Source organism: Cupressus sempervirens, chromosome 3, assembly GCF_028749045.1.
Source record: "Cupressus sempervirens isolate cs-2001-9-10 chromosome 3, ASM2874904v1, whole genome shotgun sequence".
NCBI classification, from domain to species: domain Eukaryota; kingdom Viridiplantae; phylum Streptophyta; class Pinopsida; order Cupressales; family Cupressaceae; genus Cupressus; species Cupressus sempervirens.
In genome coordinates, this window is record NC_143120.1 from 390,038,715 (window position 1) to 390,058,318 (window position 19,604).

A 19,604-nucleotide genomic window follows, 5' to 3' on the forward strand; every position below is an offset into this window, starting at 1 on the left:
CTGGCCACTCAACCCTTTTGTATCACATAAACAACAGGTTCTATAAAGTGCACAGAAGGTAAAATTATTTAATAAAACTGACATGGTTGAAAGATATTAGTCCTCTCCATAATGAGCAACTCCAAGATAATGTGCTTTTGTTCTGGTAGTAAACAATTTCAGATATTATGATATAGAGTTAAATTCCTTTACTCAAACACAGATCCTTATGATAATTTTTTTTTTCCTACTTGCATTTCTCCAAATGTTTTTTTAAACTCTCCCTTTTGGAAAAACAAACTATGAATTGGAAAGTGAAAGACACCACCTGTAAGACCTTATGATGGATTGGCTGTCTGCTGGAGCATCTTGCAGTGCATAATCAATAGGTGTCACAGACACACAAGTGCGTTAATGATAATGGTTGTCATCACTGAAATGGTGTAATAATATATAGTTTTAACTTTTCATAAAGAAGCATACCACGAGATACTATCATTTACATACAGCTCTGCTTCTAACTAGCCTGGACAATTGGTCGGGTGTTTGGGGAATCGTGTGATTAGATTCAATATCGTCTGGTAGGAAAGGAAGAACTGCATTTTTATCTCATGTGCTAATTTCACATATAAATGGAAATTTTTGAAACCCATACGGTTTTTAAAGGTTAAGTCGGACCATTTTCTATATAAACAATTGTAAAATGTTGTTTGTCTATATATGCACTGCATGAATGCATGCTCCTTGTACAAGTTGTGGACGTAAAGCACATAAAGTGGGGAACTTTATTGTCACTTCTAACTTTCATACACATGAAATTTTACAGTACAATAACATTTCCAAAACCTTTGTTAATTAAAATTATTTCGCATTTGGTAGTAGTTTCTCCAATTAAGTCAAGCTTACCTGCATAATCAACTTCGCCTGTTTGAAAAATTTAAAAGATAGCATCTCTAATTGTCAAACTATTTTCAACTTAGAAAACACTTTGTGAACAAAAGATAAAACTGAACATAACTCTTCGTTGGCTTCATAATTTCAAGGAAAATTTCATCTAGTAAAAGTCATTCTGGATTATATAGGGGAAATTTGCAAAATTAAATTCCACGGCAACAAAAAGTGCAAAGCTAAATTTCCTTACAAAGTCATTTAGATAGATTTTCTGTATTTGAATGCATAGTCTTTCAAAATCTTCCTTAACATACAAACCATATGACAGATTTCGGAAAAAAATGGTTTCCCTGCTAAATATGCCATAACAATTTTGCTTAATTGATAAACAAGAATTATATTTGGCATGCTATCTCCAACTTAACCAATACTTGTGCACAGATGATAAAACTAGGCATAAATTTTCATTCCCTTAAAAACTTACAGGCGAAATTCATCTAGAAAAGTTGTTATTGTGTTAATATGAGGTGCTTGAAACTAAATTTCACAAAATAGAAAGAAAGTCACGGATGCTCTTTCAACTACAAAACTAAGTACATGGCAACTACTCACACTTGCTAGATAGCAATGGCTTCAAAGGCCACGTTTAAATGTGGGCCCAAGACATGATATAGTCTGGATTGACTGTAATGGTCACAGTGCCATTTGTTTTCCCAAGAACCAAAATGATTTTCACTATCATTTTGAGCCTAGACATTGATATATGAGAGGATAACCATCAAGAACTTGGAGAGATAGAAGAATGATCTGTATTTGCTGACAAAGATTGCAAGGACTGAGATATACCACTGGTACAAATTGGCTGTGGATACTTCTGCTCCTAACTATTAATCTATGTTGTAGTCCCCTTTGCAATGTATACAAAAGGTAGGAGAACTTAGGTTAGGTGTGCATTGTACACCTTGCAAGCCCTGTAATATTGGAACTCACACTTACAGATAGCTAAAGCTAGGCACACTTCTCTAGATAGTTATGGAAATTATCTGATGAGTCAATTCTTTGTTTTGTAGGAATTGAGATTGTTTGCATTGTAAGTTTTCTTTAATTGACAACTTAGATTACTTTAATGACGTGTTATTCTTAAGAGGTGACTTCTTCCCTGTCCTACTTCATGCTTTAATCAAGGCACTCAAGTGACACAGGTGAATGCTAAAAGTTTGAGTATAAATCCAATGCTGGGTTCAAATTGTGCATGTCAAATTTTGGAGGTGAATCCTGTTGAAATTGTTTCATAAGGTTGGTAGTTATTGCTGCTACCTGAAGCTTCTACATGTTGAACACCTCAGAAAATTTGATCCTTACAGTATTGTAATATTGTTACTGTGAATGCACCCGCATTCAGGAGTTAAGAGATTATATTGCAGGGCAGAATCATGAGGTTCAAAACAAACCTGATTTGAATGGGAAAATAAAGCATTGGGAACCTCCCATGAATTTTTTGGAATGAATTTTATGGGGGTTCTATTCGTAATTTAGGTAGTATGAGCACCAATGTTGTTCCTAGAAGATTGAATTGAGGCTTTACCCATGAAAGGTTTCTCTTATTGGCTATATAACTATTTTTAAGGTTGAGACAGAAGCACTTCTTGCAGGTTTGGTAGGAGCAGCTGCTCAAGGATTGATATTCTTATTAATGATGGAGACTCTCTTCTTGTGATAGTTGCACTTTTAAAAGGGTCTTACCCAAATTGGAAAGCCAGGCACTGGGCAGATGAGGCCTCATCAATTGGAACCGTGACTGTATGATATCAACAATGCTAGCATAAACTAAACTCAAAATCAGTTTTGTGCTGATTTTTGGAGTGCACCGAGAGCCCCTTGCCGGGCTTCTAATCATCAATCCAATTCCTGGGCTGTTATTGATTGTATCCTGGTATATATGCCTCCATGTTTTTTTCAACTTTGGAGATCCCTTCATTTTGTCCATGGCCCCATAATCATACTTTCTCTAATTGTTCTTTGAATCTTTGGGGCATTTGGGGACAACAGTGAGAGTACATATCTCCCTTGCACCAGGTATCATTTCTTTTGTATAGCCTAAAAGTTGGGAGTGTGAAGTAGGGAAAATCATTACTTAATGTAGACATTATTTACCATAATGAAGAGCTGGTATATTATGTTTGTACAACATTGGCAGTGGCCTGAGATTGGCTACTTGCTCAGATTTAGTTTTGGGTGGTGCTTGTGTCAATTTTTCAAGTGAGCCATGAAAAACAATGCAAGCAGGCCACGTGACCCATTTAGGAAATGAGCTGTAACAGATGTAAATTAGCTTCAGTTTTCAAGTGCAACTACTGTTGAATTTGTGAAAAAGTTGGCAGATTTTTTCCCTTCAGCTAAATAGAGGATGTGGCTTCTCAAGCTTCTGCTTCTGATCCACTATAAGGTATGTCTCTGGGGCTGTCTAATAATATCTTGGCTGGTAAAACCTTGGAGTTGGGAGCTGGTACAACTTTGGAGTTGGAAACTAGTTTTGATGGGAAATCTATGTCTCTTTCAAGTTGGTGGGTGTTTATGGGGATTCTAAGCAATTAAGGTCTTTCAAGAAAGGGGTTAAAGTTCCACGTGCCTACTATGTAGATAGTGGCGAACTGTTGATTGACGTGCGGTGACCCATAATACGAGCTACCTTGAAATCCCAAGTGATCATACTTCATGACATTCATGTTTTTGTGGTGATATAGTTCACAAAGAAAAATGAAGGGCATGGGTGCTATAAAAATGACCTACCCATCCCTGTACCTTTCTATAGTAGGGTCTGCAAAATTTCGAATGGACTTAAGGTTGAGAATGATGAAGGATAGTGCTGTGTGGCGCAAAGTTGTGCTGGTGACTAGGGTGTTTGTGAATGGCGGAACGGCAATTTCTGATTTTTCACTTTTTTTGAATGGTGGTAGAGTTAGTTTTGATTGTGCTGGTTTCTTCAACATTGTTGTGTTTCCATTGTATTTTCAAAGTGGTGATTTTTGGTGGGTAGATTGGCTTGTGGATGATGCATAGTTCATGGTTAGACATAGGTGCAATCTGGTTCATGGGGATTGGCCTTGCCCTCAGGATGCTGGGTTTTTTTGTCTCATTGTGGTCATTATTAGTTTGCTAAGTGCTTTATATTTACATGCTTATAGTTTGGCTTCTCAGCCATGTTTATGGACTGTTGTTTTTAAATTATCAGTTGGGGATCCCCATAGATATTCCCCATTAATTAATCTAAACAATATGTATACTATAAAAGTGCTAGTGTTTGGTAAGATTTTTGCTAAGTGGATTTTCTAAGTTAAATTTTGTGTTTGTTATTATTTTTCTGCTAATGGTTTAAGGGTTTGTAACTTTATTAACTCTTCAGTTACAATTGAGCGGGACTGTGCTCATCATTTCCTTCAATTCTATCGTGAATCGTAATTACTTTCAATATTGAAACTTATTTTCTTTAGACTATCAAGTGGAAGATATATCCATGTATAAATGTTATATAGATATGTATTTATATGTGTGTCTACAAATGTGTGTGTGTGTGTGTATTTATAAGGCACTGAATGCGCTAATAGTTGTATAGATCCAGAAGTAGATTTCAGGCAAAACCCCAAGGTTAATGAGTTAGTGCTCTTCCTCTCCAATACTTATATTGGTTAGAGTGCTTGTGTGCATTGTCAAACCCCTCGCGTTGTGATTATTGTGTATGTAAATGTTCAGAAAATTACAATTTTAAACAAGGCATCATGTCCCTTGTTGAGTGTCTTGTCCCACTATAATATCTGTATTTGTACATGATAGGGGATCATGAAATTCTTTAAAAAGAGATTTACATCCTAAGCTTCCCTCAATTAGATGATAACATATTTTAATTGTTCTGACATACCAATTGCAAGACACCTTTGTCAGTAATTCCTGTCGTGCCCCACATAGAGACTGACGTAAGATTGCTGCAGCACTTGGTTAAGGAAATCTTGTACAGGCCATCATCTGTTATTTGGCAACCCCAACATGCTCTTGAACTGCAAAACCAAAAGCTTCAAGTGAGAAGTGGCTACAGAAATCTAGGCATTTGATTTAACTAATTAAAAATCAAACATAAATTTGATGAATAACATTAAAATCTACTACACACCAATCTCTGTTTTGCAAACGACGGAGATCTATAAACCGTAGGCCCTTAAATTACTGTTCAAACTTGAATTAAAATAGTACATCGATGTGCTTTGCGCCATGTAAATTTCAGTCACATTGGAATAACAAAGAGAAACCAATTTTGGAATAGAGCCTAAACAAAATCTCTGGAGCTTTACCCGACTTCACCAAGCAGATATAAGTAGTCCTGACTAGAAGAATGATCGGTTCTTCTATGTGAGAAATGCAAGCTGGTATTATAACATGATATATTCAGATTCTCTGCTCTATTCTACCTGTTCTATTTCAAACCATTGGCAATTCACGAAACTTGAAGGTTTTAAATGATGATATTAATGAATTTAACAAAATATTAATCTTGCAATCCTTCTAATTGTTTTAGAACATGCAACCAGGGACTCCAAGCTGGTAGGCGCCATAACTTATGGCTTATCACAGGCTACACATGATAAAATGCTACAATAAGAATATATAAATAAGCTGGTAAATTTCTGTCCTCGCAATCCAGGCATGAATTTTGTCCTAGATTTACATAAGCTTCTTTTGTCCTTAGGTTTACATAAGCTTTTAAAAATGAACACACATCCAGTACATCACTAGTTCAATACGTCCACTAGTGGCAAGCCAGGTCAAAATAAAATAAATATTAGAAATGATAAGGAAAAGAACATATTCGCACACCATATTTGATACATCAGTAATGCATTTTATTGTAAAAATGAACATAAGAATATTCATGCTTTCAACAAAAAGATCAAAGCATTAAGATTAGAATCTAGAAGTCATAGTACTTTGACATACTAAATGAAAAACTAGGCAATTAAAATTATCCAGTACACCATTAGTTTGACACATCCACTAGTGGCCAGCAAAGTCAAAATAAAAGGAAATATAAGAACAATGAGAAAAGGCCTGTTGATAATCACCAAGGCATGATTTTTGTGAAGTGAACATTAGAATTCGTGGCTTGGACAAAAAGATCAAAGCGTTAAGATCAGTATTTGGGAGACAGTGTACTTCTACATACTAAATGAAGAACTAAGCAATAAAAACTATAACTTTGATTACTAATCTTCCAATGAAAAATGCAAATGAATCACGAAATGCCAGTTTCTAGCCATAGATCTTGATAGAGTAGTTGACTTCAGATGTCAAAGATAATTTATTCACACCTTTGGCAGTCCAGAGCCAATATACAAGAGTAAAATGGCACTATTGCGACTCCTATAGATTTCAGTTGTTCCTCAAAATGGTATGTATTCTTTACATGCTCCACACAGACTTCTATGTTAGATAGACGGATATGATACTTTCAAGTTGCTGTTGAATTCACTAAGAAGGTAGGACTGGGCGCTGTTAATAGGAAAGCATGTCTTTTTACTGATGAGAGGCATTGGGCATTAGTATATTTTAAAACAGCACAGTCTAGGAGAGGACATCGGAAGGTTCCCCAAACTTCTAGCTTCTATCTAGAGCATGAGGCAATACACATTGCCAACAGAGGTTTGACACACATACCAGCAGTTTTGTTTCCAAGATATCCCTTGGCCCTATTGACAACGAGTAGACGCTCTGAGCAATCGCGCTGTCCTAGTCACTGCAGCACACACTCGGCTACACTGCCCATCCTAAGGGATTTCTACTCTACCAGAATTTGCCCGATATGTGAGCTCAGCCGCATGCTTTTGGTCACGATGCACGGAATCGAACCCTAGTGGACAATTTATGGCCTGTCGATGCCACCGGTGCACCATGCGTCATCATATTCAATTCAGGACATAATTTGAGATTGCGAACAATTGGGGTTTTGTCTATAGTTAATAACTGAATCGACCACAAGTTTTTCCTTCCATTATTCTGACAGACACACTTGTACGAATTCCAGCTAAATGACAGGGAAATTCAGGAATTGTTATGCTAAACAATCAAATTACAACTATTACTAATCGAACTAGATTATCACAGGTGGCTATACGCTATATTATTTACAAGAAAAGTCTGTAGAATTACATGTCAAGTTCCTTGAGGCTATAGGCTCCTTCAACTAGTCTTCCAAGAGAGATGTCATCCATTTTCCATCCAGCAAAGCTCAGTTTCTCTCTCTGGGCAATTGACTGCTTCATTGCTTCCCTCCATTTCCTGCACACACTGCTTGCCCTGCCCATGCCCATAAATTGAATTAAAACAAAAAATCTGATCTTTCATGAATTGGGTATCACAGAAATCCATAAAGAAAACAGAAAAAAGATAAGAACGAGATAAATCTTTACCGCGCCCAGTCTTCAAAAGAAGACAACAGCATGAAGCAATTGGCAAGAACATCCACAGAAAGACCGTCTACCGGAGGACAGCTCCCTCGGTCTGCCATTCCAGTTACGTAACAGAAACCCAAGCTTCATAACTATGGGGAACACATTTATTTACATATTGAACACACGATGTCCTCATCTGCCAGATTTCTCTTCTTGCCATTGTACGTAACTCCATTTGACGAAGGAATGAATAATATTTTAGAAGTTTTGAATTTTACTATTAACAAATAAACCATTCTAGAAGAAGAGTTCAAATACTTTCCGGCGTAGATGTGGGGCACATGCTTTTAGCAAAGCTCAAACAGAAAATAAAAATATTCATTCGTATTAGAGGTTCTGAATGTGTGGGGACGCCATATATCCATTTTCTAGCTCGGACCAGTCCAGGATGGCGTCACTTTATCCTCATTCAACTATCCGATGAGGGTGGTACCTTACCCTCCATAGTCCTCTAACCTGCAAAGGTTAAATTTGATGCCGATATGAGTACAATTACACGGGTCTGCTTGAAGAAGACCGTGGAGATTACGAGGAAAAAGTCATGGAAAAGCAGATGTTAAATGTAGAACTAAAAATGTTTAAGTTAAATTTATGACTAGTTTTTATCAATTTACATGTGAAATAGGGAGATAGATGATGTTTAAGGAAGAATGAGGAAAAAAGACAATGTCTAAATTGCAGTATGAGAGGGGTCAACAAAAGTGACATTTTATTATTGAATGTTTAACATACAATGACATCAGTTCTAATTATGTAGATATTTTAGAAGCAAGCAATTTAACTATTTTAATTGAAGTAATGTGGCTAGATATAGCAATAAACCCAACAATCAAAAATTTCCATTAAAGAGTCTATTTAAAGAATTTACAAATTGTGTATGGTTGTTGGCACTATATTATGAGTCGTGTGCTACTAAGAGGCTTATGGGCTGAAGTGATATTTTATCATGGAATGTCTGACATACAATGACATACATTCTAACTATGCAGATATTTTAGAAGCAAACAATTTAAGAACTTTATTTGAAGAAATATGACTAGATGAGCCACAAATCCAGTGATAAAAACTCATTGTTAAAGAACCATTTTTTTTTTAAAATCACAAATTGTGTAAGGTTCTTGGCACTTTATTTTGGGCTATGAGCCGCTGAGAGGCTCATGGGCTACTTCAGCTTAGTGGACATTACTAAAATAAATCGTCCATTCATTCAAATATAATTTCAAAAAGGGCAATGCTATTGATGGTGGATGTATGGACATCTAGGAAATGTAAAGTGATAAGGCTAATTTGAAGTCATGGCCCTTTTATTTGGTCATGAGCTTCTCATAAAAATTCTTCGAAAATATGTTCTAATTTTTTTATGACATGCATTGTCAATATAACATCATCACATATGAATATGAATAATTTGTAATATATGTTTGAATAGAAAAATTAGATTAATGAAGAAAATAATATGCACATAATCTTTTTTCATATTCCAATCTTAATAAGTGAGAATAAATGTGATTCAAACTATTCATAAATCCAACCAAGATATATGTAAAATCATGATAAGTGGCAATCAATAGAATGTAGATTAAACATAAATATTTCATTATGCATTCAACAAATTAGCATCCCAACCTATGTGAATAATCTTGCATCACTCATGTAATATTTTATGTTACTTTATTTACTTATTGGAAGGCTTTTAACAAATGCATTTGATACATGCATCTCAAATTATGCATTCAACAAATTAGCATCCCAAGCTATGTGAATAATCTTGCATCACTCATGTAATATTTTAAGTTACTTTATTTACTTATTGGAAGGCTTTTAACAAATGCATTTGATACATGCATCTCAAGCTATGAGAATAATCTTACATCACCCAATAATATATTGTTTTACTTTATTCACTTATTGGAATGTTTTTAACAATATTCAAGTCAATATTTAGGTATTAAAAAATCCATCATATTTTACTACTCTTGGGTTTTTTACCTTGCACTTAGAAATACATGTCTTGCATTGAGCCTATTATTTCATATCCAAATTTTAGAGTATCTTGAATACTACAAAGGCATAATTCAGTACTCGACTTGCAACCAAATGTATTATTAATATCTAGTTTCACTATTTAAGGTTTGAGACCCCTTTTAAAAATGTGCAATTATTCAAAGGTATGTGTTTCTATGAATATTAACCTTGAGAAACCTTCGGGAATGAATTACATCAAGATCCATTAATACATCATTGTCATGTTTATCCCAAAAGTTTCCTCCCCACGTATTGTTGATTACTCATCACACACCGTTGAGCTTCATGACTCCTAAAGGCTAACTATAAACACTCGTAAAATACTAGAAGCTACTATGTAAACATCTTTCATCATCATTTAGATACAATTAGAGCAATTGGTTTTAGTTCCTAATTTAGTATTGTTGTTCTAATATTATTAGAAACTCTATAATTCAAACATAGTTGTGCCTATTTGTAGTCAAAGATTTGTGATTTAGAATGTTGTAAGCCTTGACAACATATTGCAATTGATTTATAGTTATAAGATACTTAAATCCATATTATTTTTATTTTTATTATTTCAATGAGGTATATTGTGGGATTGTTCATTAGGTTATATCTGTGGATAATGACTCATTGGATCTTCCATTTATGGTTATATTGATTGGCACTAAAAAATGTGTTTGGTATCTTAAAGGTCCTAATTATAAACAAATCACTAAATTCATGCAACCCACAAAGAACCTTTTGAACAGAATGTTAAGCGGGAGATTATTTGTAGGAGTGAATATAGATAGATCATTGACTTGAGACATTTTACACAAAAAAACAAAGGTGATATGTCTCCATGAAGAATCCAAGGTGTTGTAAATGTTGTTTGGAGAATGGATGAAATATTTGAAATGATGAAGGCCATGAAGGTCCAACTAGATGTTGCACAAGAGGATAGAAAAATAGGCATAAACCTAATTAAAGGGATAAAAGTGATGGGGATGAAATTGAGAGAAGGGGAATGGGTGAATTGGTGAATAGGTTATGAGAAATTAGGTAAAGGTGTTGAAGACTATTCCAAAGATTGGTATGAGACTTAGAGTCTAACTTTCCAATTATTCTAATGAGTCAAGTTGTGCGAAATTGATTGGTTGGGTGTCGATGGAATAAATGTTCTAGAGATACTTTGAATATGAGGAAATCATAGATCCTTAGAGGGTTGGATTTGCTAAGACTATATTGAAGGGGCATGTTTGGTGTGATTATAAATAAATATGAGAGAAAATTAAAGATACTAAAAATGGATAGGATGACAAAAAAACATTTTTTGCTTATAAATGTTGATTATGAGTTAGATTTTTTGAACAAGAAATAAAATATATTGAATTGGAAAGGTAATATAATGAAATACTACGATAAAACTTCAACACTCTAGCTAAGATCTTTAGAGTTAAATATCTAGATAGTGATTATCTGGAGAGGATATTTACAATGAGTAACCTTCCAAAGGGATTAGTTATGTGGAATTTCTTAGTAAAATGTAAAGAGGTCATTTACCTTGTCTTTCCTAGGTCATTGACATTGGGGATAAAGCTCTATTCTAACCTGATTTGTGGGATGAGCTCCCCTTAATGACATCAACTTGTCATATAATTACATCTAAATAAGTCCTAGAGACATGATGGGGTCTCAAAGTTAAAAACTACTTTAAAATGGGATCCCAATAGCAAGTTGGAAAGATTTGTCAAGTGTTGATGTGTTTGACTTACAAGTCTCATTGGAATTAAGTTTGTAAATTGGTGAGGCTAACACTTAGCCACCAATGTATTTTCATTGATTGGAAATTGGTAAGAAGATGAAGACATTGCAAGTTTGAAATTCCATTGGTAGAATAGTACATTGATATGAATATGTGTAGTAATATTGTCCAAGCCACAATAGATAGATAGATACAGAGGTTTGTGGATCACAGATGATCTAAGATGAGTCACCATGATGTGACAATACTTAAGGCTAGTTAGAGTTGATGTGACATGAATACATGTCAAAGTAGTGGAAGGACACAAGGTCACATATGGAATAGTAGGGCTACCAATCAAGACCCTACTAGTAGGTGTCACAAGTTTTTAGTGAATAGCTTGAGTATGAATTTAAAATTGAAATTGAGCAGGATTTTTATTTTGGGTAATTGCACCATAAGTTTCCAAATGTATAAAGGCACTCAAAGTTCATTAGTAAAGTTGTTGTTACTACCAAGTAAGTAGGTATTATTATTCAAAGTGAAATTTAGTGAAGAACATAGTTGCAGAGGATGGTGTAACAAAAGATAGGTTATTCATAATTCTCATGAGGTAAGCAAAGCAAGGAAGAAGATGAAGACATCTTTAAGAATACACAATCAAGGCAAGACATTGTTATTCTAGGTCATTTACTTAGATTTATTTCTTACCATCGCGTCTATTTGTAAGCTCCTAATTGTAATACCCCAAAATTGGCTCATTGCCATCTCAACCAATTTTGGTCTATTTCTGATCAATCCTAAAGTCCTATTCCATTAGGCAAATTCTTATTCTACTACTCGCTACTTGACTTAATTGTCAGATGTAGAAAACCCTAATTTGTATTCATCATGCTTATTATTTAATTCCTATAATATTTACTCATATTAGTCACATTAAACCTATTGATTAATATTTAATTTAATTACTAAGTATTTATACTTTAATTAAATTAAATTATATCCTAAGGCTAATGTACTATGGAATTAAATTTATTTAATTTAATAAATGTGCCTATTTTAATTAATTAAACAAAATTATTTAATTAATTAGAGACACTTTTCTTATTTAATTAAATAACTTCATTTAATTAATTAGGAATGGCTTCCCATTTAAAATTTAATTCCATAGTACATTAGCCTTAGGATATAGTTTAATTTAATTAAAGTATAAATACCTAGTAATTAAATTAAATATTAATCAATAGGTTTAATGTGACTAATATGAGTAAATACTATAGGAATTAAATAATAAGCATGATGAATGCAGATTAGGGTTTTCTGCATCTGACAATTAAGTCAAGTAGCAAGTAGTAGAATAAGAATTTGCCTAATGGAATAGGACTTTAGGATTGATCAAAAATAGACCAAAATTGGTTGAGATGGCAATGAGCCAATTTTGGGGTATTACACTAATAGGGAAAGCTTTAGTAGAAAGCTTTTGTAAATCCTCTAACAAGGTATCTCTCAAAAAGAGATTTGTAAAACCTTTAACCAAGTAGTTTTCACAGGTTTTTGTATCCTAACAGGTCATAGACATTTTTAACTGAATATGTTTCTAAAAGGAATATTTGTAGCTCTTAACTGGGTAACCCTTTACATGCATTATAAGGGCTAGTGGATATAATACTCCCATCATGGTTTTCATCCTCTCATTGAGTGTTTTCACGTACAAAATCACTGTGTCACTTAATGTATGCATTTGTGTATGAGTTTGTATGTTTCTATTTAACTACTTTTATTGTTGCATTACTTCTAAGGCAACTAGTGTTAAGAATATACTTTGTGATAGTTTATTTTAGCAGAAGAAAAGTTTGTATTGGTTCACCCCCCCTATTAGTATCGGTTGGGACCAATAATTGGTAGCAGAGCTCAAAGCATAGCAATGATAATCCAAATAGCTTGAGGGAAGATCTAATGGAAGCTTTCTGTTGGTGTAAATAAGTATTTACTCATTACACTTTACTTAAGTTTACATAGGTCAATGTATTATTTTATTATTTCTTAGGTTAGACACTTAGGAGTTTGCGTACTCTTATGAGTTGTCACGTCTACAACACTAGAGTTTGCATAATTAACTAAGTTGTCATGTAGACAACATAGTTATTTGCACTCTTAATTAAGCATGTGGTGTCTACAACATTATTCTTTGTGCTACACCTTTGTAGGCTTATCCTATGATCATCGCACTTACTCCTGTGCTTAATGGAGATAACCCACACCTGGTGGACATGTGCTTGGTTGTATGACTTATCATGTTGCTAACTTCTAGGAATTCTAAAAGCATTCTAGAGGCCTTTATAAACATGCACTCCTAGTGTACTTTGATACATTGAATTGAATATCATATCATTATTTTGATCATACTCTTTTGGTCTACTATTGTGCTTGTGCTTGAGTTCCTTGATCTTGGGTGAATTTTTCCCTAAGGCAAATTCTTACATGGTATTAGAGCTATACCAAATTCTTACATGGTATTAGAACCATAGGAGCGTCATTTCATAGCCATTGGAGATCGATCTTGCTTCACCTCTCTAAGGACACCTCAACTCAGATCCAGAGTATTCGCACATATTGGGAGCATCTAGAGCCAAAGAGGACCTCACCGTTGCATCTAGAGCATCGATTCAGTGAAAATTGACTATAAATTTGCCTATATTGGGCAATAGTCAAATTTGAGGCAAAAAATATTTACAAACTGGCACCTGAAGGCCCAATTTGTAGAATTGGTATGATCATTTCAAATCTCTGAATTTAATTTTCAAATCTGCATATTTTATTATTTCAATCTCTACAATTTCTCTACATTATTTTTCAAATCTTCATATTTTGTTCAAAAAAAATTGGCCATTAGGTTGTAGAGGAGAGATTTTTTGCAGGACAAGATTGGAGCTTGCTAGTGCCAATCAGATATTGGCATCATATTCAAAAGGTCAAAAAACCCCCAATTTGACTTTTGTTTCATCAAAATCAGACATCTGAGGTGAAATCTAGAGTCAATTGATTTGTGGAGGTGTGACGACGGAGATTCAGGAAAAATAATTATAGAGGTGATTTTCAAATAGTGATATCTACCTCATATAGACTCCTTTTTGCGAGCAAATTTATTGTTTGTTTTGTGGTAGAATTTTGTGATGTACACATTGGTGCAGGATGTTTGATATCTCTATTCTTGAATTTTCTGCAAGACATAAATCTCATTTTTTGCAACCTCAAATGCTTAGTACAAGCTCATTTGGACATATAATCAAGTTACATTTTTTTTTAAAGTGAATAATTTTTTGTCCACTTTCCAGATCTACAATCAGATTATAGGCTTGTGTGGACAAAACTACCACTTTCAGAAATAGATCATTTCTTTGCATTGTATTGCTTCAAATTTGTTGTATTTCTGAGCTACATTGTAAAGTTCCAGATTTAGACTATAAGAGGAGTTGTAAACAACAAAAATCAGAAGTCTACTAAGGTCAAAATTGACAAAGTGGTCTATTATAATCGCACTACCTATAAAGTGCCAAATCATACATTAGGGGGGAATGATTGATTATTTTTGCATTTTGGGGGATTCATTTATTGATTTCATGGATTCTTGTCACATATGTCAGTCTAGTATAAGACCGAAGTTGACACCAAGGAACTATCAGAAATGGAGTGCCTTAATCATTGATCATCTAAGAAGAGAATATATGGAAGTGTTTCCTTATCTATCTTCGAAGATATTGCCACCTAATCCTACTTCCATATATCTTTCTTATCTTCTTCGCTTTATGTATAAAAGTATGACTAAGGAATCTTTTGCTCCTCTTAGTATGGAAAGTTTTCCTCATGATGTTTGGATGGCTCTTTGGGAAGCAATGGAGATCCATGAGTCCCTCCATTTCCAGAGGACATTCTATCTTTAATCGCTTTAGTAATGGTTCCTCCAACTCCATATGAGATCCCACCTCCTAATGCTCCTATTGATTCTACTTATCTAGTTCCAGCCACATATGCTCCTGATTCAATGCAGCGAGACATATCATGTCTTCTTACTTCAACTTCATGGGATGACTTCCTTCCAAACATTGCAGGTTTGTTTGTGGAGTCACACATAGTAGATTTGGGAGATATCATTGATGATATACATCTTCTCTTTGATGAAGAAGATCCTTCTTTAGTTGTTCTGAGGCCTCACTCTGACCCTCTTGTCCATTCTCTACATGATTAGTCTTCACAGATTGATATGATTGTGGATCCTTATGTACAGTAGTTGTAGGAGGTCTCTTTATCATTTGAGGAGATAGTTAGTTCTTAGGGATAGGTTCTACATCCATCCTTGCTAGATCTGACATTGTTCTTTTTGACAGTATTGGAAGGGGTGACAGTCAGTATCAACACAGGGATAGTTGATCAGGTTTTAGAGGCATCGTTATCATCATGATTCTTTCTACACATAGGGGAAGCATCTCATATGTACCTATGATATTGTTTCTTCCAAAGGGGAGGAACATCATTCAGCAATCATGGATCAGTTTCTATATTGGAGCAACTATCACTAATCGACATTCTTCATTTGTGGGGGCGGGGGGAACTACCTTGTCTCCTTTCTTCTTCTCTGTCTTGTGGGGGGGACCTTTTCCTCTTTTGGGATAGTGTTCTTCTCATACTTCTCTTTTGTATATACTTAATATATGTCGTAATGGGGGGGTCTTGATTACTTGATCCATCCATGCATCTTGATTTTTCATCTTTTTTTTTGGGAGAGGTTTTTCCCATGAGGTTTTCCCTCTTTCTTTGCTTTATGAGAGATTGCATTGCACTTTTATACATGGGTACCTAACATGGCCTAGTATCTAGGACCCATCTTGCATTTCATCCTAGCTTTTGTAAGCTTAAGTGCATTCCCCTAAGTTGTACTTAACGGGGAGTGTTGGTGTAAATAAGTATTTACTTATTACACTTTACTTAAGTTTACTTAGGTCAATGCATTATTTTATTATTTCTTAGGTGAGACACTTAGGAGTTTGCATACTCTTATGAGTTGTCGTATCTACAACACTGGAGTTTACATAATTAACTAAGTTGTCATGTAGACAAAACAATTATTTGCACTCTTAATTAAGCACATGGTGTCTACAACATTATTTTTCATGCTACACCTTTGTAGGCTTATCCTCTCATCATCACACTTACTCCTGTGCTTAATGGAGGATAACCCACACCTGGTGGGCATGTGCTTAGTTGTATGACTTATCATGTTGCTAACTTCTAGGCATTCTAGAAGTATTTTAGAGGCCTTTATATACAGAAACTCCTAGTGTACTTTGATAAATTGAATTGAATATCATATCATTATTCTGATCATACTCTTTTGATCTACTATTGTGCTTGTGCCTGAGTTCCTTGATCTTGGGTGAATTTTTCCCTAAGGAAAATTCTTACACCTTCAAATTACAAAAGCAATTGACGCTATTAAAGGATTGGCGAACAAACTAAGAAAGTTCTTGACCAAAAGGAAAAAGCTAATGAAGAAGCTAAATGAAAGTCAAGAAGTCATAAAACAACTAGAAGATCATAGTGGATTTGAGGTGTTTGAAGAAATCATATCGAATCTAATCTAGAGAATGAGAATTTGAAGGAAACTATTGTATAGATAAGGAGAGAGCAAGAAGAGTTGACAAGAGAAGTAAGAAAATATCAAAAAGAATGAGAAAGTGTCATCTTAGCTAGAGATGAAGTTGAACCAATGATAACGACAAGAAAAGATGCCCAATTAGTACATAAAAGAGAGGAGAAAAACCATCCTTACATAGAGTAGTTCATATAGATGAAGAATAAGTACTCAAGCTAACTAAAGAATTGAGAAGTACAAATGAAAGGAATGAGAAGTTTATAAAGTTCAATGAGATCTCAAAGAAGATTGATTAGAAACTATGAGCTCAAAGGAGAAACAAAACTAGCACCACTCTTAGCTACATAGGTGACAACAAGACTAAGGAAGGTGAAACTTTAGGAGGAGAGTGTTAGAAATAATAGTCCACCAAGATAACTGGGGGGGGGGCGTGAATCAGTTATCCAACAATTAATACATTTATCTTCTTTAAAAAAACTTAACCATTCAACCAAAGTAAATAGAAACCATAATAAAATGCCCATAGACAATTACACCAGATATGTTGACTAGGGAAACCCTTGATCAGAGAGAAAACTCCAGTGGGAATGATGCCCATAAGATGATGTATTAAAATAAATATTCTTGTTAGAGAATGGACCTCGTTAGGAGTCTACTACAACATTTAGTACAATGAGTCCCTATTAGGAGACTTTGAATCCCTATTAGGAGCTGTAGTAAAAAGTATGCAAGATTAGCCCACTGCCCAAACATGCAATTTCAACTACAAGAAGAGCTCACTGCTTCAACAAGTAATTTACTATTATCTTCCTATTTCCTTTGTCTTTTCAACTAGAGCAATCACTGTTAGACCTTGTAGACCAGGTTACAAACCTTAGATCCAAATATCAAACCTCGGATCACTCAACAAAACCTTAGCAATGAAGTTTCCTTCACTTTCACACTACTCTGTTCACTTTGCATTCTACACTCTCTATTGCTTATCATCAATATAATTCATATCTTCTAAGATAAAGGAAAATGCCATTCCTTTATACCAAGTGCTCAAATCAATTCCCTGAGTCAATTGTTATACCTTCTCAATTAATTATTATAGAACCACATTAAGAACACGTTACACTTAGCAATACCATTGATCTTTTGCCTTGCAACTCAAATAAATTTTTGTACACATAATATTATGACAAGTGAACTTAACCATGTCATCCTCAACATGTCTTCTTCATGTCCTCAACCTTGATCCTCAAAGTAACAACTCTGCTAAGAGATATAACAAGTTTAATAGAACATGCCTCTATAAACTCTATCTTAGAATAGACATCACCAAACTTACATAACATGTTCTAGAATAATCCTTTCTTCTTCTGATATTAACTGCATATGCCAGATACTCAAAAGTATCTCGCATAACCTTGGATAGTGTAAACACTCAACTAATTGTCTGTACCAACTTGATCTTTTCATTGTTCTTCTTTCAGATACCACAGAAAATTACTATATTGACATCAATGACAAACTCAGTCATGAATGTAACATATCATCATAGTAACATATCTATAATACTCCCCCATAGGAATATCATTAGCATTCATGCTTGCAACAATCTTCTAATAGAGATAACTTGGACTACAAAAATTCAAAAAGCACATCTCCAAAAAGTAAGAAAACTGCTAGGCTCACCTGTTATTATTGTGGTAAGAAAATACATACATCAAGAATATCTTAGTTAAAAAAGATAACACCTATCAAGAAATGTACCTTTGATGGGTACTATAATAACAGTCATCTATATGGCCACATGACACATAAGTGCAAATCTCATTTTAATGAAAAAAGAGTCGATGGACATCGCTACTACTAAAATAAGTATGGGCATAGAGTAGAGGACTATACATCGAGAGCAAGATCTAACAAGCGATCTCCAAAGTCAAGGAGTCCTATTGGAAGGGAAAATGTCTCCACACTAGTATGCGCTACATTAGAGAACTATGGTCATTTGACAATGCACTACAAGTTGTGGATAAATCAAAGGAATAATACCGAGCCATGGAAAGGTATCAGGATGACATGCTACAAGTGCCACAAGATTGGTCATCTAGCAAAAGATTGTAGAATCAGTAGATGACCAAACAACAAGTCCGCAACTAGCAAAGGGAAGATTGAGATTGTGGACAAAGATCAATATGATAAGGAATTTGCCAAAATGTGGAAAAAGAAGAGAATAGTAGTAGAGGTAGTCAAGCTCGATGAGGTCGTAAGCTCACCAATCATTAGTGAGACCTCACAGATAAATTACGCTAAGACATAGCTTAAAGGGGTTAGGAGAGAAAAAAAACCCTACACTAGTTCCCTAGTCTAAACTGGTAAGTCATCTTGTGATGGCTGAGGATGCTGAGTGATTGATTCAACAAAAAAAATACACTTATAGCTCAAAGGTGGAAATATGAAAGTGACCATTGCTCGACAAATTCAAAGCATTAATGACTCATGTCTAGTGATAGGCAATGCCTTACTAACCATTATAACCCAAACATCACAATTCCTAGACATAAAATAGATTCATTCCAAGTCATTTATCAATTTGCAAGATTGGAACCACTCATGTTTTCAAATTTATAAAACCATAGCTTTTTGAGTGAATTTTTGAAGTAGATAACTATTAAAATAATGAAGTGCAAAAGGAGAATCATTGAACAGGGATCATTGAAAAATTGAATAAAGTGCAACTAGTTGAAAGAAAAGAATCCAATAGCTAAGGAGGTTAACAAAGTGATGTTGATTGACATTAGAGAAATTGATCATCCTAGATACTAGGGCATACTACTGAAAGGAAAGGATGTAGAAGAGGGAA

The 19,604-nt window shown here is 34.5% G+C and overlaps 1 protein-coding gene across 2 annotated transcripts in view; it reads right to left on the bottom strand.

Moving 5' to 3' along the window:
* Positions 1-7,896, bottom strand: part of LOC149566656 (F-box/RNI-like superfamily protein) — a 28,606-nt gene extending 20,710 nt beyond the window's left edge. The window contains exons 1-3 of one of the 2 annotated variants that reach the window (XM_089819976.1): positions 7,326-7,896; positions 7,066-7,212; positions 4,787-4,922 (exon numbers count right to left, since the gene is read on the bottom strand). In XM_089819976.1, coding sequence (XP_089676102.1) covers positions 4,787-4,922; positions 7,066-7,212; positions 7,326-7,423 — 381 coding nt within the window. In that variant the 5' untranslated portion in view covers positions 7,424-7,896. The remainder of the gene's footprint in view (positions 1-4,786; positions 4,923-7,065; positions 7,213-7,325) is intronic. The other variant, XM_089819977.1, reaches the window with a different exon arrangement.
* Positions 7,897-19,604: the final 11,708 nt, after the last annotated feature.